Source organism: Octopus sinensis, linkage group LG14 (genome assembly GCF_006345805.1).
Source record: "Octopus sinensis linkage group LG14, ASM634580v1, whole genome shotgun sequence".
Taxonomy (NCBI): Eukaryota; Metazoa; Mollusca; class Cephalopoda; order Octopoda; family Octopodidae; genus Octopus; species Octopus sinensis.
The window spans coordinates 43,090,203-43,112,626 of record NC_043010.1 but is presented as its reverse complement, the minus strand read 5'-3'; the positions used below and the strand labels follow the sequence as shown (position 1 = coordinate 43,112,626).

General features: G+C 37.2%; 2 protein-coding genes across 8 annotated transcripts in view; one reads left to right on the top strand and one right to left on the bottom strand.

The window, feature by feature from the left end:
* Positions 1-418: 418 nt before the first annotated feature.
* LOC115218787 (mRNA-decapping enzyme 1B-like) overlaps positions 419-22,424 on the bottom strand; it is a 34,698-nt gene continuing 12,692 nt past the window's right edge. Inside the window, exons 1-2 of one of the 7 annotated variants that reach the window (XM_036508939.1) lie at positions 15,921-15,941; positions 419-3,259 (exon numbers count right to left, since the gene is read on the bottom strand). In XM_036508939.1, coding sequence (XP_036364832.1) covers positions 1,349-3,169 — 1,821 coding nt within the window. In that variant the 5' untranslated portion in view covers positions 3,170-3,259; positions 15,921-15,941 and the 3' untranslated portion in view covers positions 419-1,348. Of the gene's footprint in view, positions 3,260-4,815; positions 5,200-5,232; positions 5,398-5,627; positions 5,648-6,146; positions 6,172-6,230; positions 6,297-15,920; positions 15,942-22,424 lie in introns of those variants that run through there. The other 6 variants (XM_036508935.1, XM_036508936.1, XM_036508937.1 and 3 more) reach the window with 6 other exon arrangements.
* On the top strand, positions 5,931-11,542 carry LOC115218799 (zinc finger protein OZF-like). Its single transcript, XM_036508949.1, has 2 exons — positions 5,931-6,103; positions 9,677-11,542. Exon 2 carries the CDS (start codon positions 10,142-10,144, stop codon positions 11,171-11,173), a length of 1,032 nt encoding a protein of 343 aa, XP_036364842.1. The 5' UTR covers positions 5,931-6,103; positions 9,677-10,141; the 3' UTR covers positions 11,174-11,542.

The window sequence follows — 22,424 nt, the reverse complement described above, 5'->3', positions numbered from 1 at the left end:
CCTTCTGTCTTTCCTTTCCTGAGTGTCCGATAACACTATACTTGTTCCACGTCCTCGCATTGTTGTGTTTTCTCTTTGTTCATGTTTGGATTAACTATACTCACACACCAAAGGCTTTTTTCAGTTTCTGTCCACCAGATCCACTCACAAGGCTTTGGTCAGCCTGAGGTTATAGTAGAAAATAACCTGCCCAAGGTGCCACACAGTGGGACTGAACCTGGTTGGGAAGCAAGCTTCTTACTACACACACAGCCATGTCTTGTATAGTGCTGTCATTCAGAATGTTTATTTCTAATGGTAGTATTGCTTACACATTACTGTAGTGTTTCATAAGGAAAAGTAATTATTCATGTAATTATATTTGACATTTGCATGTTAAATAATAATCTGAGAGTACGTTAACAAAATAATGCAAGAATAAAGACATCATTAGGCACCAAATAGAAACCATGTTTAATTTGAACACCAGATTTGGGGCTAAATATGGCATACGTTCAGGTAACATCAATAGTATATTCAGTCACTATTCTAATATTTCATGGTTTAAAAATATGGTAGAAACAACCCGTTTTTTAGTTATTTTATTATTCCCTGACCCATAGCCACACACACACACACACTCAGACACATACATGCTCAGACACACATACACATTCACATCTTCAAGTTATGTTAACCATTTAAAAAAAAAAACCCCACAAAAACTATTACATTCATATTTGCCTATTTCTTAATAGTTCTATATACAATAAAGGGTCAAAAAAAAATTACATGAGATAATTAAGAAATAAAAGTGAATATGTGAAAATAGTTTTTGTGCTTGAAAATGGTTAACACAACCCCTCCGTAATATAACTGCTTCAACTTCATCACCTTATCTCATATCAATTTACTTGCCAAGCAAGTACAATTCCAACAAATATATATATATCATCGTAATTGCAGATTACACAGGCTATCAACAATTCTTTGTGGAGACAATAAACAAACATGTAAGATAATCATTATCAGTTCACAAGTGGGTTTCATAATTGTAAGAGCACCAATTAAATGTACTCTTTCCAAAAATTATCATTTTCATGCTATTTTTTTTACATCAAAAGAAGTTCATAATTTTCATTGTAATTACAACTGTCCTGTTAATATTTAACAAAGACACTCACAAACATCTATGCATATAAAGAGAAATTTGAAACTCTGAAAAAAGCCAAAGGATGGAAATAAAATAGAATCCAAGAAGTGTAAGTGTTTTTCTATTAAAAAAATAATAAAGAGGAGCCAAGCTGATGTGATATGCTTGTGAAAGACACAATAGATCATTGGAAAAGAAGCTATCACAGAAATATTTTCAAAGGTTAGAAGCCTCATTGTTCAAAGTTGAGAGGTAAGCTTCATGGATCTTAGCCAGGAAATTTGCATCATTTTTTAAAAGATATAATAAAGCTTGTTGTAATTGCTCTTTGGTCAAAGGTACAAGTGAAGTATGTGAAGCATCAGCCACATCACCAGAATTATATGAATTTGTCAGTGTTGTTGCTGATTTTGCTTGGGGTGAAACAAATGCCATAGGTGACAATAAAATATCCAGGTTAGTTGGACCAGTTCCTGATGGAATAGTTTCAAGATCAGCAGGAGTCAAAAGACTCTGTGATCCAGTTTTAGTTGCAGCAGAGGAAGGGTTAGGGATCAATCCTGAGTTAGCTGAGTGATCTAACCTAGCTACAAGCAAGTTGGCCATTGAGTCATTGAGTGCAGTATTGCCTGGTGCATTTTTCCCAATGGGAGACAAAAGTGTGTGTGTAGCCTCCGGAAGAGGCATCTGTTGTGGGTTATTTGCATTCATGTGGCCAAAGTTTGAAATAGCTTCTTTTGGAGATTGAGACAAGGCAAATCCTTGATCTGATGAATGTGAGTTAGTAAGAGCTGAAGAAGTAACAGCAGATTGTAATTGCTGGAAGCTTGCATTCTGGTTCAAAATTGTAGATGTTGTAAGATTGGAACTGTTTTGGTAGATATTTCTCAGCATGTCAACACCACTTATTACATCTTGAGCAGCCGTTGGAGACGACAAAGCATGAGTCCTTGATGGTACAGCTTCACCTCGTTGTTGACGTTCAATGTCTTCTACCAGAGAAACAGTGGACCCCAGCTGCTTCATTATAGAAGGCATTTGGTTAGAAGGGATTTCATTATCCCTGTTAGAAATATTTGACAATGGACTTTGGTTAGCTACTTTGGAAGTATTTTTCCCAACATCGTTACTGGAAAAGAGTCTTTCAAGGCAAATTTGAGAGGAAATTTCTCTTCCAGGCAGAGTCACACTACTGTAAGCATCAATTTCATTGTCGGAATTTTGAGACGAGTTCCCAATACACAGAGGAGTGGGTCGAATCAACGAAGTGGAGCTTGCAGCTGCTTTGCCAGGGTTATCAGTTAGAGTTACTGGCTCAGGTCTTTTCTTTACATCTTTAGATTTGTCATATTCATGCTGAGCTTTAGTAAGCAACTGTAAAATACCAACAGGTCTATTGGCAGGCATTGATGCAGCAGAAGTAGTCACAATTTGTGGAGTAGCAGTTGTCACAATAGGCACAGCAATTGTTGGTTCCTTCTTTACATCAGATGAACGATCGTCTAAGGAATCACTTTCTGAGGCACGCCTTTGTCTAGTACAGTTCTGGGTTTTAGCATGATGGTTTGTAATGGCTAATTGGACAAGACTATTCATAAGCTGACCCACACGAGCACATTCATCTTTATCATAGAACCAAATTCCACAGATAGCTTTTGCAGTTCGATAAAGCAAAAATGGATCATGAAGTTGAAATTCTAAGTCTTTTGTTATCGGTTCAATTAGATTATTGGGGCCAAGTCGATTTAAGATCATAAATCCATTATCAGGAGAGGCAGATCGTCTGTAAACAAATAAAGTTCCTTCTATAGCAGTTCTTTCCCATTCGTTTTCCTTTGCACTAAATAAATATAGTGCTACTTGCTTTGCTGTATCAACTATGGCAGTGATGTAAGGATCTTTCTGTTGAAGAGCAGCAAGATTCATGCGCCCTTCAGCAGCCACAGGGAGAAATGCCAAAGGATTGGTTAAAGATGCAGCACCGCTTCCACTAGCTGAAGCACCATTAGTTGTATTCCCCAGAGCTGGATTAGACATTGAATCACTTTTATAAGGATGTTTGTATTGAAATAACAAGACTATAGACAAATATGGTTATAGAGAGACATTTCATCAAGATGACCAGTTCTGAAAAATGAAAGAGAAAAACAAAATTAAATTTAGTTAAAAATGCATACAAAAACAAAACAAAAACCAATATTTATAGAATAGATTTTTAAATGATTTTATACATTTTTCATGTTCAATAAATAAAGACCTTTGCATACATATTTCAGTACAAGAATCTATTTTACTTTGGTGCAAAGTAAGACATTATTACTTGATCATCCTACAGTTGTAGGGAGTTAAGAGGGTTGATTATAATAAACAAAACCAATTGAAAAGTGTTGTATAGCAGTTGGGGGTGGGGCGAATAAAATAAAGCTAGTTCCAGAGGTATCAACAAAATGATATTAGATAAAAGAGGAAAACATCCACTTAAAGCTAAGGGAAAATGGATAAAAGTAGAGATCGAGAAATAAATATGGTTACTGAATTACTTTGATAAAAAATAAATAAGGCAAGAATGGGTAGCCAGAGAGAAAGCACTAGAGTAGTTAGCAATGTGTAAATTTATCAATTTATATTTAACCAATATAAATTTATCAATGGTTATAGTCTACTGGTTGGAACCAGTAAAATAATATTGAAATAAAATAAACATTTCTTAAGTAATGAAATGTGTGTGTGTGTGTTTGTGAACAATTACTAGCTGTCAATTGATGATACATTAAAAAAAGTAAATTTGTTGGAAAGCCTTACAAAATTAGTATTCATGTTCTGATCAAACAAACAGGTGTAAGAAATCAGAGCAGTTGTAGTACTAATATTGAGAAAAGAAATTATTGCTTAGTGAGAGGGCAAAAGTAGCACCTATGATCTTTTTCAGAGCCACCAGAACTAGTGAAAGGAATCTGTCCTTAGACAGGAGACCCGGTCATAATGATTTGTAACAAAGTGGATTCTGTTAATGGCACCAAAGGACCAGATAGTGATATTAAACTGGAAGAATATACTCTTCTTTTATTCTTTTGAAGCTGCAGATTTTAAAATTTCATTTACTTATCTATCTTTAAAAACCACTAGAACTATGAATCCTAATTTATTGATTTCTAAATCAAAACTATCATTTCGTTACCTGTATGAAATATTACCCTTAATACATGAGAGTTATTTAAATGATTTATGACAAGACTTCACACACACACATACACAATATACTTTGAAAGGGTCATTTTGCCAACAAAAACACACACACACACTAAATGCATTTCATTTCTTTTTATTTGTACCAGTCAATTAACTAGTCAACTGTCGGATCTATCAAGTAGTTCGTCAGAGCTCATTTGTCAGTCTGCGACCTGATCGAAAGCGTGTCCTCAACTTCTGTGACAAGTGGAGTAGATGAGAACCCACTACAAACTTTGGTGATAGAACAGATGAGGACACGCCGTCTGTGAAGTTACAACTACGACGAAAGGACTGTGACGATCCAACTTGACTAATTAAACAAACGATCGATCAGTTAGTTAATTAACGACAATAAAATGAGAGAAATCAAAAATCGTTTCTATTGATAAAATGACCCAACCGGAGTACACTGTTTAAGAATCTTACAAACTAAAGACATATATAATACATACATTCGATGTTTACCAAAACAAAGTTAAATTTATAATTCGTGGTTTGCACCAAAAATCATAAAAGACATTTAGCTAGTGAAATGCAAACGTAAAAACAGCTGTTGTTTGGCCATATCACAGTCCCAACATTTTTCTAGCCTACTCGGGTGCTAGGGTGTAATTTTGTAGTAATTATGCTGCTAAGCCAAAACAAATGATGGACAGCCCCGATCCAGTGGACATATATGAACAAACGTTCCAATTGTGACCATCCAATTATTTTGTATATATGCAACTTCGTTGTCCAGTTTGTCCTTCCTTTTCAAGACAGTAGGGCATGATTTGAGAGTAATTAGACCGCTATTTCTAATACGTAGAGTAAATTGCACTCAGGTTTCCTATAAAGAAAAAAATGTATAACTCGGGTGACTAGAATACCTGGAGCCAATCGTTTCTCATTAGACCGGACATAACGAGTGAGCAAAATAAAATGGTGGACACATTCTCTTTTGTTAAAACTATTCTGCCTGCTTCTGCATATTACTATGGTTTCAATGATAGAGGAAATATTTTACGAGAATAAATATTTCCATAGAATTCGTTCTATTTAAAAGCAAAGCAATCGTTAAAAAATGCATCAGAGTACAGTTATTCGAGTAACACGTAAAGAAGTAACGGCTTTTAATAACCAATATGCAGTAGTAGTATAATTTTGATGTTAGTGTTATCAAAATTAAACATTAAAAAAAAAATTGGATACTCTATCGGGAAGACAGAATTCCTAAAGTAAATGAGTCACTTTGAGATTTTTAGAACCTATTTTTATACCTAACTTCTTTACAAATGTAATCTGAAATGAAGTACATAATGATGTCAATTATCTAAATATTTCCTTTTCACTTAACTTTATAGATCTTTTTTTTCTCTGTAGTATTAGAGAAAGGTCACAAATATCTATCAAAAGATTCTAGAACTGTGAAAATAACTACGATTTCGTGTACTATCGCCATGTTGAAGGTAATTTACCTTCAACAAATGTAGAAGGAACGAAGGATAAAAAAGATTTTAAAAAACAGCAGTAATAATCAAAATCCAATCAATAATAAACTCTATGTGCGTGTGTGCGTGCGCGCGCGTGTGTATGTGTGTGTACATGCGTGTGCGTGCATTTGTGTTAGAAAGTAGGCTGCAGTGTGGAGTAGATAGAAGCTGGAACTGTATTGCCAACTATCGACATAATCCACCAACAGTTTCTACTGTCCTATGTTTTCCCGACGTTTCTGCTGAAACCGACAGCTCCACCTAAAAAGTAAGTGTCACCACAGACAATAAGACAAAACACCCAGGCTCACTTGTCATCCTACTCCGACCCCCAATAACCAAACCACACAGTTTTTTTTTCCTGTTTACGCAAACACAATTTTGTTTACACTCACCTATGACAACACAGTAACACACATATTTCATGTATTACAAAAGAAGCACATACAGCTATCTTTTTATTTCCTATGCATTAAGTACGTAACCTTCCTATGTTTTACAACAGAAACGCGTGCGGGAAAACACACACACACACACACACACACATACACAGAGTCTGTGAGAAATTATTGGCATGGGTGGTTATTTCAAGATGCTGCTCTGTTGGAAACAGAAATTGAAACTTGATAGCAAACATTTTCCATCTGTATATAACAGTACGGAAAGCCCGTAATCAAGGTAGTCTAGAGAAACCGAATTAAATATCGAGATCGTGCCATTCAGGTTACATAATTACAATTTCACAACGCAAGCATACATACATACGAACACGCATTTCAGTAGATAGATTAAGGCAAAGCTAAAAGCATTTACATTATAACAGACACACCTATTACTCCTTCTGAAGGTGTAGGGACTATTTGTGTGTGTATGTGTGTGTGTATAAAAGTATACGTTTGGCACGAACGCAGTTCAAATGTAGGCTCAGTTATATAGAGTGTATACTTCATTGTGATAATAAAAGGCCTTTTTTCCCACATGATAATACACAGAATAATATATACTCATAGATACAAATATTTAAAATTATATATAGATATATATATATACAGACATAAACACTTGTATATGTATATGTACATATACACACACATACATATATAAATAAGCCTATTAATGTGATTTTGATTTAATTTCGGATTTTTCTCCTAGTTTTTCTCTTAATTATTAAACCACTCCCCCCCCTGCATTTTTTATAGATTTTTACCTCTTAAAACAAATTACTGAAATTCATAATTTTAACATTCATCACAAAAGCATCCACACATATACACACTTACACAAAAATGCACACGCATTCAGACAAATGTATCAAAATAATTCACATATCTTGAACCAAAAGCAATCGTTTAATGACTGTTTTTATGCACGTGTATACACACACACACACACACTGATATGTAGATAGATAATTAGAGACAGACTGCTGGATAAGTGGAAGCATGGCTGTGTAGTTAAAAAGTTACTTCCCAACCATGTAGTTTCAGGTTCAATCCTAGTGAACTGGGGAAGTGTTACCTATCATAACCACAAGGCAACCAAAACTTTTGCGAATGGCTTTGGTAGATAAAAAGAGGAATTATCCTGCCACACATATATATATATATTGATATGTGGAAGCGCAATGGCCTAGTGATTAGGGCAGAGGACTTGCAGTCGTAGGATCCCGATTTCGATTCCCAGACCAGGCGTTGTGAGTGTTTATTGAGCAAAAACACCTAAAGCTCCACGATGCTCCAGCAGTGGGGTAGTGGCGATCCCTGATGTACTCTTAAGCCACAACTTTCTCTCACTCTTTCTTCTGTTAGCCTGCTCGTTTAGCCAGTGAAGCGCATTGTGACCAGCGATGTGTAGCAACATCTGATAGCCTGGTCGGTCATGATGATGGTGATATATATTGATATACAAGGGTAAGATCCAGAGATTCAATTGTAGGAAGTGGATAGTGTACAGTCAGGAACAAGAACAATTTATTGGTGTCAAAGGTTATACACTTCCCCCCCCCCCGCTATCAAAGTTATGAGGAAATTTGAGAAGCTGAAAGTTTCTGTACAACTCATAGTTAGCAACTAGATTTGCTATGAATGTGAATAAAAATCCCAAAATTGAGGGAGTGGAATAGGCAAAATGATTAGGTAAGTTGTGTGTCCCTTGTTGAGTAATCATTACATCAGAGGATCAGCTCGCTGAGAAACATATGTAGCCTGGATTTTACACATTCCATTCCCTCAATTTGGATACATACATATATATAAAAAGCACCCACTACACTCACGGAATGGGTGGCGTTTGGAAGGGCATCCAGCTGTAGAAACACTGCCAGATCAGACTGGAGCCTGGTGCAGCCTCCTGGCTTCCCAGACCCCAGCCGAACCGTCCAACCCATGCTAGCACAGAAAACGGACGTTAAACGATGATGATGATGATATATAGCAGATTGTCTTGACACAAATGTAGAAGTGGACTTAACTTATGTTTTAAGTGGCATAAGTCATTCAGATTGCATATGTTGGTTGAGTCACTATTCCTCTATAGTAACTCTCCTCCTTGGTCTTCTTCATTGCAGGGAAACAATGGGTTCCAAGCAGAATCAATGTGTCATCATTGAATTTTTTTTATATAAGAGTAGTGCAGGCCATCCAACAACCAGATGACATAACTGACAAGAGCAATGTTCACATGCAGATGAAGAAGGGGAAACCTGCATTGAAGACAAACCATGCAACTGTAGCCACTAACATTAATTGCCAGTGAGTGTAATAACTGATTCACACAGGCAAGCCACAATCTGTGAGATTATTCCATGCAAGACATTACAGAAGACAAATAGAAGACTCTGGGTACTGGAAAGAGTGTGCAAAGTGGGTATGTTGGTAGTTGACATCTAATTTCAAGGTGGTGCTCTAGTATGGCTATAGTCTAATGACTGAAACAAGTAAAAGATATAATAGGCACAGGATTGTTATAAATATCATCCCGCCAGCCGCTGCTCTAATGTCAGGGCATCGTTTTGCTAAGATAAGCGCTTCTGTCACTATTTTATATATCAGTGTTCCATGTTGGCATGGGTTGGACAGTTTCACAGGATATGATGGGTGCAAGAACTGCACCATGCTCCAGTGCTTGCTTTGGCATGATTCATACAGCTGGATGCCTTTCCTAATACCAACCACTTTACAGCATGTACTGGGTGCCTTTTTTGTGCTGCCATGCAGCTTCCAAGACTACAAACCCTAAAAGAGGTAACTTTATACTAGAAGACGAGGGGTTAAAATATGAAGGAAGGGACTAGAGCAAAACAGGTGTCTTGTTGTCGAGGAACTAAATGGTCACTCACATTATAGAAGAGAGGGAGAGCAAGCAGAATGGAGCTGTGGAGAGATAAAGATAGAGGAGATGAGCTATAATCTTGGGTTCAGTACCAATGTGTAACGTTTTGGGGCAAGTATCTCCTAAAGTCCCCAGACTTTCCAAAGCCTTGAGTGGATTTTGCGGATGAAAACTGAAAATGCCATGTATATATATCATCATCATCATTTAATGTCCATTGTCCATGCTGGCATTGGTTGGATGGTTTGACTTGGCTGGCATGCTGGAAGGCTGCACCAGACACCAGTCTGATTTGGATGCCTTTCCTAATGCCAACCACTCCAAGAGTGTAATGGAATTTAGTTACTTAACCTTTTTTTTTTATAAACCTTTTATTACTAATATTAGAGAGCTGTTTATACAGTTATTATAAGCAATATGTTATCTTGTAGATACAGACGAATAATACTACTTTGATGAGCAGCTATGTGTGATGTTTTTACTTCAGATGTTTTTCTACTTTTATTTTCAGGGTATTCAATTTAAAACAATCTTGGAATCTGAGGCAACAACAGAGATGTGTTAGAAAGAATTACTAAATCATGGAATAGAGCTCAAAACTATTTTATGGAATATAAGAAGGATAGAGATCATACTGAAAGAAATTGCGTTACACATAGAAGTAAAAATATATAAAAAGAAAAAAACTTTTAGTCATTTTATATAATTAATTGTTAAATCATGAACATATAACAATGGGATGAACATTTTATGTAAAAAAGTACAAGATCAAGAGAAGTATAGACACTTAAAAAAAAATCATTTAAATATTATTGAAAAAAAGCACAGTCCTAAATCCTAATTTTTTCCAGATTTTTTCAGAATACAGAAAGACCATATATGATAGCAATATGAACTAATATATTTATGAATATAACAAAGTAAATTTTATAAAATTATATAATAATGTTTGTGAGATATACGAACCTAAGTTAAAATGATTAATGTTCAATCCATGAATGAGAGTGAAAATCAGTCACCATCTGATACAAAGACAAATGATGACTCGCAAAGTACTGCAAATAGTAAGAAACCTTTCAAATGTGCAGTGTGCCGCAAAGGGTTTACTTTACGCGTATATCTTGCCAAACACGAATTGGCCCCAGAAGCAGAGAAACATTTCGGTTGTTCTTTCTGTGGAAAAGCTTTCAGCCAAAGGGATAAACTGAAAAATCATGAACGTACGCACACAGGGGAAAAACCTTACCATTGCAATGTTTGTGAAAAGGCATTCAGCCAACGAACGCATCTCAGCAAACATAAACGTACACACACGGGAGAAAAACCATTTGTATGCTTCACTTGCGGAAAGGCATTTTCGCAAAAATCTTATCTTCATAAACATCAAAGAACACACACGGAACTAAAACCATTTGTGTGTTCTGTGTGCCAGAAGAACTTTTCACAGAAATCGTATTTAAACAAGCATGAACGAACTCACACGGGGCTAAAACCATTTGAGTGTGCAATTTGCCATAAAGTGTTCTCACAAAAATCATATCTTAACAAACATGAACGAACCCACAGTGCAGAGAAGCCTTTTAACTGTAGCCTCTGCAGCAAAGTATTTTCCCAAAGAGCACATTTAAAAAAGCATGAACAAACACACAGTAGAAATGAAATTTTACAATCAGAACCAGAAATAGAAGCAGAAGCAGAAGCAGAAACAAATCTAGAACAAACATTACTGCCATTGCCTGATCAACAGTCCCTTGAACCATCATCACCATCATCACAAGTCCAATTAACATTCGAAACACAAACAAACTCCCAACAACTTACTTGCTGTATACAACCATTGATGCCTCTCTCAATTACATCAGTGATGCCAAACAATTCACAAGCAAATAATTACAACTGGTCAGCTGGGTTCCCAGTGACACCAACATGGGCTGCTGCTTGGACTAACACACCCACAGAACCAAATTGCTGCCTAAGTATATTAGAAGCTCAAACTGAAGAAAAATAACAGAAATCTATTCAATGTTATTAATTGATAAAATAACATTTAGTTTAGAAGACATTAAAATTAGATTTTCATTTATTGAAAATGCAAAACACAAAAGACTGTTATTTCATTGACACACCACCACTGTCTTATTTGCAATTTTAATTAATATTAAACTTTTCATGCATTTACCTTATAGAAACTCCTTTTCCATCATAAAGATAAATTTAGTTCTACAAATTGTTAACTTTTTACAGTAACTGAAGATGTATCTAGGATATTTTGTTTAAATAAAAATAAATAGGACAGAACTTTTAACCACTAACCAAAAATGTTAATTCATTTACCAGTGGAAAGTTTTAAAAATATTAGCATATGATTTTTAGTTTTTTTTTGTTTTGTTTAACAGCAACTTTTCACACACATATGCACTGACGGCCATGTAGCTAAGAAGTTCATTTTGCAATTACATGGCTTCATGGAATCGACCACATTCAGATGGTGGTTTTCACGTGCCACCAGCACAAGCAATGACCCAGGCACGAATGGTGCTTATTGCGTGAGTTTTGATTTTACTTGACTCAATAGATCTCCTCATGCATGGCATGTCGCCAGACGATTCAAAGGTACTTTTTAAATGAGCTGGTTATGCAACACTGGTATAGGCTACGGCTGTGATCTCACTTTACTTGCTGGATCTTCTCAATCACAGCATATCTACAGAGGTCTTGGTCTCTCGTCATTGCCTCTATAAGGCCCAATGTTCGAAGGTCATGCTTCACCACCTCATCCCATATCTTCCTGGGTCTCCCTCTTCCACAGGTTCCTTCCACTGTTAGGGAACGACACTTCTTCACACAGCTCTCCTCATCCATACACAGCACATGACCATACCAACACAGTCATCTCTCTTGCACACCATATGTGATGCTTTATGTCCAACATTTCTCTCAGCGCACTTACACTCTGTTGTGTGTGCACACTGACATTACACATCCAGTGGATCATACTAGCTTCATTTCTCCCTCTGATGGAATCTGTTTTTTGAGCATCTTCAGTGTTTATTGCCTCTGTGCATCGACCACACACAATAGCTATCATCCCGGTTAATCTTCCTTTGATGTTGCTGCACCTCTTATGCGTCCATAGCTTACACTGGGTACATTTTATAGACTCTCTACCAACACCTTTTCTACAGATCGAGCAGGGCCATCTACCTGATGGGGTTTGTGATTTGTTCACCTCCCTACTTACTAGGACTTTGGTTTTTGCAACATTGACTCTAAGGCTCTTCAATTCTAAACCTTGCTTCCACATCTGAAATTTCTTCTCAAGTTCTGGTAGTGATTCCACTCTGAGAGCAAGATCATCAGCTTAGAGGAGCTCCCAGGGGCAGCCTGTCTTAAATTCCTGTTATTGCCTGGAAGTCTATGATGAATAAGAGGGGGCTGAGGGCTGACCCTTGGTGAACCCCTACTTCTACTCGGAATTCTTCAATATACTCATTTCCGCCCCTTACCTTATTGACAGCATCCCTGTACAGCTCTTATTAACCACTCATCTATTCCTAGTTTCTGCATTGCCCACCAGATAAGGGATCAGGGAACCCTGTCAAAGGCTTTCTCCAAGTCAACAAAAGCCAAGTATAGGGGTTTATCTTTGGCTAGGTATTTCTCCTGCAGTTGCCTTACCAGGAATATAGCATCGGTGGTGCTTCTACCTGGTACAAAACTGAACTGTATCTCATCTAAGCAGACTCTTTCCCTAATTAGTTGGGCTATGACCCTCTCCGTGACCTTCATCACCTGATCCAGCAGCTTGATACCCTTGTAGTTATTTCTATCTAAAGTATCACCTTTACCTTTGTAGCAGTTGACTATGGTGCTGCTATGTCAGTCATTGGGTATGACTCTTTCGTGAACTACCCGGTTTACAATACGAGTGACTAGACCATAACCCACACCACCAAATATTTTAAGCATCTCAGCAGTGATTATTGATGGGCCAGGGGCTTTTTCTGATTTCATATCCTTAATCGCTTTATCTACCAGGGTGCTATCAATTCGGGTAGCTGGTCTCTTAGCTCTCAAGCAGTGGTGGGGAACACACACATATGTATCATCATCATCATAATAAGGCTTTCACACCATTTTTATCTACCAAATTCACTCACAAAGTATTGGTTCGCCAGGGCTATAGAAGACACTTGCCCAACATGTCATGCAGTAGGACTGAACCCAAAGCTATGCAGTTGCAATGCAAGCTCCATAACCACACAGCCATACCCGTGTTTACAATGCACTTTTCCCCCCAAATTTTTAAACTCAGAAACTAGAGCTACACATTATTCACGAGAACTAAATGCTACCCCTTTTCTTTTTTTCAAATATCTAAATTTAGAAAATTTATGTCCCACAAAATTACACATGAAACACTGGACTGAGTAATTAAAATGGTTTTTTCCTCAACCACTGAAAATTTTAAATGCTGTTTCAGTTTATTGTTATTCTAGTAAAATGAAAAAAATTCCAGTGAAAACAAATAAGGACTGAGTTTTGGAATAAAAACTCCCAGGACTTTTAATTGTTTATGTGAGAGAGAGAGAGAGAGAGAGAGTAAAAATAGCATAGCAATAAAAGCATATTTTCAAAGAGAATTACAAGTTTTGTCCACAGAATTCTAAACTATGTTTCATATGCTGATCTTTCATTTTTAAACAACTTGCAGATGCACCCTGTAATGCAAAGATATTGAATGAAAGGATGTTGACAGAAGGTTGTGATGTGACGGAGAATTGGTCACTATTTTTAATATGTCTAGCAACCACATATGAGTACTCCCTGTTGGTATATACACAAGAGAGACAGGGTTATGATTTAAAGGGGGCTTGGCTGCTATTTCTAATAAGTCAAGCTATCACAAAAACAAACATATGCAAATGACTGTATTTGTGAACAACAGAATGAAATCAATATACATGACTGAATATACTACATACATGTACATACTCACACATGCATAAACAAAATGTGCGTGTGTGTGAGTGAGAGAGCGAGAGACAGAGAGATGATAGCAAAATGAATCAGAAGAATATTTGATTAATATGTATATCAAAGATTTATCTTCAAATGTTGGGCTTCACAGAGGCAATGAGTAGTGACCAAGACCTTTGGCGATATGCTGTGCTTGAGAGGACCCATTAAGCCAAGTGAAATCATGGTCATGGCTGATATTGATACCTATTTCTTTATTACCCACAAGGGGCTAAACATAGAGGGGACAAACAAGGACAGACATAGGTATTAAGTCGATTACATCAACCCCAGTACATAACTGGTACTTAATTTATCGACCCCGAAAGGATGAAAGGCAAAGTCGACCTCGGCGGAATTTGAACTCACAACGTAACAGCAGACGAAATACCGCTAAGCATTTCGCCTGGCGTGCTAATGTTTCTGGCAGCTCACCGCCTTGTTGATACCATGTGACTGGTACCCAATACTGGCGAGCACTGGGCCCCATGGAAGCAATGTGGCTGATGCTGGTGTCATGTAACTGGCACCCATGTCAATGGTACGTAAAAAGCACCATTTGAGCATTTGACCTCACAGAAGCAATGTGGCTGATGCCAATGTCATGTAACTGGTATCCGTGCCGGTGGCATGTAAAAAGCACCATTTGAGCGTTTGGCCTCACAGAAGCTGGTGTCACATAACTGGCACCTGTGCAGGTGACATGTAAAAGCATCCATTACACTCTTGAAGTGGTTGGCATTAGAAAGGACATCCAACCATAGAAACCATCCTAAATCAGACTGGAGTCTGGTGCAGTCCCTCAGCTTACCAGCCCTCATCAAACCGTCCAACCATACCAGCATGGACAACAGTCGTTAAATGATGATGATATTTGAATCTGAAAGAAAATGATTATAAAGGATAATGTCTATTCATATATCTAATGAAATTATGACAAGATAACGTTATTTTATAAATAAAACATAAACATGTTCTTCATGACTATGATACAAGCACTCATTCTTCCAGTTTCATTTCATTACAGATTTTCCTTTTATTCTCTGGATTATTAGGTAAAAGATTATCTTGAAATATAGAAATGGTTATTGTGTAACTGATAGAGGTAAAATCTTACAAGGGCGGTATGGGCAACACTTGGGTCTGCTGTAGGCAATATGTGTTTTTGTGAGGTCCAAGGGTAGCAAATGGAAGGGCTGCTCCGAGTGGCACCCACTCTAGCTACGCTAGAGGTTAGAGGTCAAGAAATATGAATGAACTTCGAAATGTTATTGTGGATCTTTACCTTTTGACTGGCAGATTTAGAAAATAATTTTTTGTAACTAAACACTTTCAAACTTCGGACACTGATAGACTGTGTCGTATAAAACATCTTTTACTCTTAGCACTTTTGAGAAAAAACTTATATTTACGAAGTAATTTCATGTCAAAGTAGCCCAATTTCGGTAATTTCAACCAATGACGTGTATTCAGCTGAATAAAATTACTGCCATTTATGACATCATTTGTGTGTTTGTACTGGTTTTAGCTTTAAGGTGGCACCTTGGGCAAGCTGGTTAACCAAAGCCTTGTGAGTGGATTTGGTGGATGGAAACTGAAAGAAGCCCATCATATACGTGCACGTGTGTGTATCTTTGTATCTGTGTGTCTCCCACCACTGCTTGACAAACAGTGTTGGTGCATTTACATTCCCCATAACTTAGCAGTTTGGCAAAAGAGACTGATAGAATAAGCACCTGGCTTTAAAAAATGTAGTATGGTCAATTCATTCAACAAAAATTCTTCAAGGTGTCGCCCCAGTATGGCCACAGTCTAATGACTGAAACAAAAAAAAAATTGGAAAACACGTAAGTACCAGAACAAGAAATAGGCAACCTAAACAAAAACCTGTTCCTAAGGTGATTGTGTTTCCCAAACTAAGAAAAACTTTAATCTAAACATGCAAACAATGAGGACACAAAGCTGAAAATAAAAACAAACATCTAATGAATAAAGATTATTTACAATTGATGGATATTTGTCCTCATCTTGTTTGTTGTTAACACAACGTTTCGGTTGATATACACTCCAGCCTTCATCAGGTGTCTTGGGGATATGGCGTAGTGGCATAGTCTTGGGGATATGGCGTAGAGGATCAGAATCGAAATCGATCAATGGAAATTGCAGATGTGTTACCAGTGCCGGTGGCATGTAAGAGAACCATCCGTTTGTGACCGTTGCCAGCGCCGCCCCGACTGGCCTCGTGCCGGTGGCACGTAAAAAGCACCATCCGTTCGTGTCCGTTGCCAGCCTCGCCTGGCCCCCGTGCCGGTGGCACATAAAAAGCACCATCCGTTCGTGGCCATTTGCCAGCTCTGTCTGGCACCTGTGCGGGTGGCACGTAAAAAGCACCCACTACACTCACGGAGTGGTTGGCATTAGGAAGGGCATCCAGCCGTAGAAACACTGCCAGATCTGACTAGGCCTGATGAAGCCTTCTGGCTTCACAGACCCCAGTTGAATCATCCAACCCATGCTAGCATGGAAAACGGACGCTAAACGATGATGATGATGATGATGTTAAGAGCATGGGCTACTAACATTTGAAGTGTGCTCTTTACGTTCCATTGGCATGGGGAGCCAGTTAGGTAGCTCTGTTAGCGACCCATGCATGAATGGGGCTTATTGCATGCCACCAGCACTGGTATCGGCCACAACTACAATTTCCATTTGATTGTGATTTGATTTGATTCTGATTTTGATTTACTTGACTGAATAGGTCTCCTCAAGCATGACATGTCACCTGATGATTCAAAGATACTTTTTAAATGGGCTGGTTATGCAACACTGGTGTAGGCTACGGCTGAGATCTCACTTTCCTTGCTGGGTATTCTCAATCGCAGCATATCTCCAGAGGTCTTGGTCTTTCGTCATTACCTCTGTGAGGCCCAATGCTCGAAGGTTATGCGTCACCACCTCATCCCATGTCTTCCATGGGTTCCTTCCTCACACAGCTCCCCTCATTCATAAGTAGCACGCAAAGCTGAATGATAAACAAATTTGTGAAGCTAGATTTGTGGCAAAAGGTTTTCAAAATAGAGTTGCAAATAATATTAGAAATGACTCTCCCATATATTCAAAAGAGGGTCTACATGTAACATTAGGAATTATGGTATCTCAGAGATGGATATGTAAATCAATGGTTTTTAAGACGGCATGTTTACAGAGCAAGCAGTTAGATAAGTTAGTTTGATCCTCTTCAATGTACATCCAGGTTATATCTCTTATATATAAAAATATGTCTTTTTTTTATATATAAGTCATTTGACTGCAGTCAGGTTGGGACATTGCCTCGATGGGTTTCATTTGAACAAATCAACCCCCAAGACTTTTTTAAAGCCTAGTGCTTCTTATTCTTTTGGTCTCTTTTGCTGAACCACTAAGTTAAGGGGATGTAAACACATCAAATGGTGGTAGAAAGACAAACACAGACACACACACACATATATATGGTACGCTTCTTTCAGTGTCCGTCTATAAAAATACACTCATAAGGCTCTGATCTGAGGCTATAGTAGAAAATACCCAAGGTGACACACAGTGGGAATGAACCAGGAACGATGTGATTGGGAAGCAAGCTTCTTACCACACAGCCATGCCTGTGCCTGGTAGCTTTTAAAATATGTATATAGTTTGACTGATGCTTCAAGATCCTGGCAGGTAATGATTAGAGAGGAATTGAAGACATCAGAGAAGAATTAAAGGCAGTATTTTGGAAGCAAAATGCTTGATATTTATAGCTACATTTGTTGAGGATTTATATTTTGCAGGTGCAAAGATCATTCAGACTCATGTTATAAATAGGCTTCATACATTATCTGAAGCCATGAAAAGTAGTAGAATGTTGGTAAACTGGAATAGAGATTTTTTTTTTTTAAATGGAGAGGATGTTAAACTAAGACAAAACAAATACATACAGAAACTGGAATATGTTCCATTATAAAATAGCATAAACCTAGAGGATAGAGTACCAACAACACAGTTTAGGTGACTAAATTGGTTTAACTAGATCAGTTTTCAGTTATGATATTGGTGAGTTAAGTTCCATTCTAAAGGAGGAAAATGTAGTGTATTAAACAAGTTAACAAAGCAGTAAAGAAAGGAAGGAAGGAAGGAAAAATTTCAAATGATATTTCTGAATTAAGAAATCTTGATCACTTACAAATACTGGTATACACAGATTCCTCTTTTGTCAGTCTGAAAGAGGTGTGTGTGTGGGGGGGGGGGATAACAAGCAGGCTGATATCTTTTCAGTTGGTGGCAACAATAATAAACATATTGCCCATTGCCTAGCAATCTAAATGCATTTAGAGTGGTCAAAAGTACTCTAGCTGTAGAAATTTTGCAAGTGGTTGACATGACAGAGGCACGATCCTTTTTACTTTTTAAATAGAAAATCTTCACTGGGCTTGTTTATAGTTAAGGGACAATATCATAAATATATAAATAATTTGTAAAATAGACAATTCCTGCTGTATGAAGCAATACACTCAACAACACAAATTTTTGACAAAGGACTTTGCATAACGATGGCCATCCAGAGAGAAATGATAAGTAGAAAGGAAATTGCTGGATCTTTGACAAAGAGAATGAGGGGAGCATCCTTTGAGATTCTTGAGTTTATATCACAACCTAAGGAATTTTCAGCATAATTTTGAAAGTGACATTCTTTCTTTTTCTTTTAGAGCTGGAAACCTGGTACATACTTAAACCCACAGCTGCTAGCTAACCATAAAGACAAAAAAGAAAAAGTAGGAAATATTGTTAATAGTTGAAGGGAGACAAGTTATCCCTTGAAGAGAAACAATTCATCCCCAATTACCAGCAGTGGCATGATGTGTGGAAGGCAGAGTAAGTGGAGTCATAGGCAGATGTTAGATGATAAGTTGATTTGTTCTACAGCAAGAAATTCATTCTGTGCAGCCTCTTTTTACATACTTTAAACTCTCATTTTCTAGCATAAAGCTACCCCACTCTCTTTTGTAGTCCCACTCAGTTGAAGGAACCAGAGTCTTACAAACTACAAGGCAACCTCATAACCACTGGTGGTATGAAAAAAAAAACCCTAAAAAAACAAAACCACTCAGTACATGCTGTAAGGTGGTTGGCAATAGGAAATGTATCAAGCAATAGAAGCTATGCCAAAGCAGACATTGGAACACAACGCAGTCTTTTAAACCAGTCAGATTCTGTGAAACCATCCAGCTCATGCCAAAATGGAACATGATGTTAAATGATGATGATGAAAACAGCCTAGCTAATATGAAGTTACAATTCTAACAGCATTTATCAGATCTTGATGAAAATACAAAAGCATTAGAAATTTTCCAAAATCTGTCTGACTAACTTTATAGGAAAAAAATCAAATCTTCAACTGAAAGTTATTGTCAAGTGATATGTTTGAAGTACAAAAGGGAAAATTTGATTGACTTTCGTAAATACCTCTCAGGCAAGGGAATATATTCATTATAACCCATTGCTCAAGATTGTGTCTTACAGTATTTGACACTAAAAGTCAGTTTCAAAGAGAAGTATATTAAATCCATTTATAGTCAGTGGTTACTGATTGCCATGTGCTGTCAATTTTGATAACAGGAACAATGATAATACTTTCTCCCACCATTGATAATATATAATGTATAGCAAGAACACAGACATTTATCACTGAATATAAAATGAATAGAACAAACATATCAGCTACATTGGTATTTATAAATTTGGTGAAAAATTATCATCTAAGCAAAATATTGTAACATATTTTATCAAAGAACACGAAGCAATAAGTGAAAGTTGTTGAGTAATGCTGAGACAATGTTATTGCAATAAACACAACTCATATCTTGAAAGCTGGTGAAAATATTTCCAGAGAGTTTTAATACCTCAGTTACATGAATTAATGATATTATAAGGTAGAATTCTATCCTTTCTTTAATTAAAATTCTTTTAAAAAGCATACCGTATTACAATGGGTCTTATTCTTGTAAATGTGATGATTCTACACCACCATCTCATTACCCATAGTTCTTCATTAGATCTGCTTTTCTTTGTATTCCCCCACCCTCACTTCCCATGTCCAATATTTCAAACTGAACATCAAACAGCTTCAACAAATTTTAACTCCTTTCTTTATGCTGTCATGAACCGTGTAAGGTTAGCATTTGGTGTATACTGCTTCTACAAGTGGTCGTATATATTACCTCATCTATAAGACCCAACATCCTATCCTCTTTTCTTTATAGTTAATCCTATTAGAAAGCACTTACAAAACAGACACTGGTGCTTAAAAGAAAAATAAAGCTGTACAATTAAATGAATAAAATAGAGTAAATAAAGAGGGAATATTCAATACAGTACACAAGATATTTTTATCAAAGTATGGAACCCATAAATTGATGTTATATCTATTCAAACAAATTTAGATGTTTATCAGAATCCATGACTTAACCCTTTAGCATTAAAAACGGCCATAGCTGACCCAAATATTCTACCTGTTACTTCCCTTCCTGATCCACTGCCCGTAACATCTGTAGTTTTCTGAAGGTTTTGTTCTGACAACCCATCACTACCCACTTGCTCCTTCCTACCCTATATAAACACAGAGTAGCCATGTATCTTCTCCATAGCAAGACACCTCCATTTGCCCGTCATAAAATCACTCCACCCTCTCAAGTAATTTCTCCAATCCCCTTTTTCCTGTCTTGCAAGTTACCTGGCAACCCCACCTAGCACCCAATACGCACAGTAAAGTGGTTGGCATTAGGAAGGGCATCTAGCCATAGAAGCCACACCAAAGCTGACATGGCATATGATACAGCCTTGTAGCTCACCATATCATGTCAAACTGTCCAATCCATGTCAACATGGACAATGGATGTTAAATGCTGTTGCTGATTATATATTTTATTTTTTAAAATTTTATTTTATCTAGTTTCAGCTCACGAGCTGTGGCCATGCTGGGGCACCGCCATTTATATATATATATATATATATATATATATAACAATTGCAGCATGGAAGGTGTTTATAAGCCATTTAAGAAACACACAAACCCGTTAGATTCACTTCAAAATTTTAATTTAATTTGTCAAAATATTTTCATCGCTTTGAGACTGCGGCGATGTTTTGTCAGTGAACAGGTCGCAGTCTCAAAGCGCCGAAAATATTTTGACAAATTAAATTTAAATTTTGAAGTGAATCTAACGGTTTTGTGCATTTCTTAAATGGCTTATAAACACCTTCCACGGTGCAATTGTTTTCGTTCCAGCACACAATCTCAAATCAAGTCACTCGCTATGCAAATACATCTCCGTAATATATATATATAGACATGTGTATGAGGATAAGTTTATTTTATTCATTATAATTTAATGTTTTTGTGTTTATGCTTTACACCACCTTTGAAACTTATACTGTGCTTAGAAGCCATAACAAAGGATAAATATTAGCAAAATAAGACAAGAAATTTCCCAAACTCAATGGACCTGCAACAGTCACCAAAGCCAGTGCCGCCTCGACTGGCACCAGTGCAGGTGGCACGTAAAAAGCACCCACTACACTCACGGAGTTGTTGGCGTTAGGAAGGGCATCCAGCGGTAGAAACATTGCCAGATAAGACCGGAGCCTGGTGCAGCCTTCTGGCTTCCCAGATCCCTGGTCGAACCATCTAACCCATGCTAGCATGGAGAACGGACGTTAAACGATGATGATGATGATGATGATTGTAGATGACATACAAGAAACTAGTCTTTTGGGTTGTGAGGAATTCAAGGATCTACTTATAAATATGCTTAGAATAAAAGAGGTGCTGGATCATCAGTGGTGTATATAAAAAAAAACAAAAAAAAATGGCACTCCATTGGTTACAAATGTTCCAGTTGATTTGATCACCAGAACAGCCTTCTTGTGAAATTAACATGCAAGTGGCTGAACACTCCACAGACACATAACATAGCTCTCAGGAGATTCAGCATGACACAGAATGTGACAAGGCTGGCCCATTGGATTACAATTCATTTTTGCCAGCTGAGTGAACTGGAGCAATGTGAAATAAAGCATCTTGCTCAAGGATACAATGCATGGCTGGGAATTGAAATCATGACCTTATGATTGAGAGCTGAATATTCCTAACCACTAAGCCACAAGCATTCACTTGGTGTATACATGTGTATGTATGACTATATGATCTGAGAAATTTGCGCAAA

Excerpts from the sequence above, each read along its gene's own strand:
- LOC115218799 (XM_036508949.1), top strand. The coding sequence starts at position 10,142 with ATGATTAATGTTCAATCCATGAATGAGAGTGAAAATCAGTCACCATCT.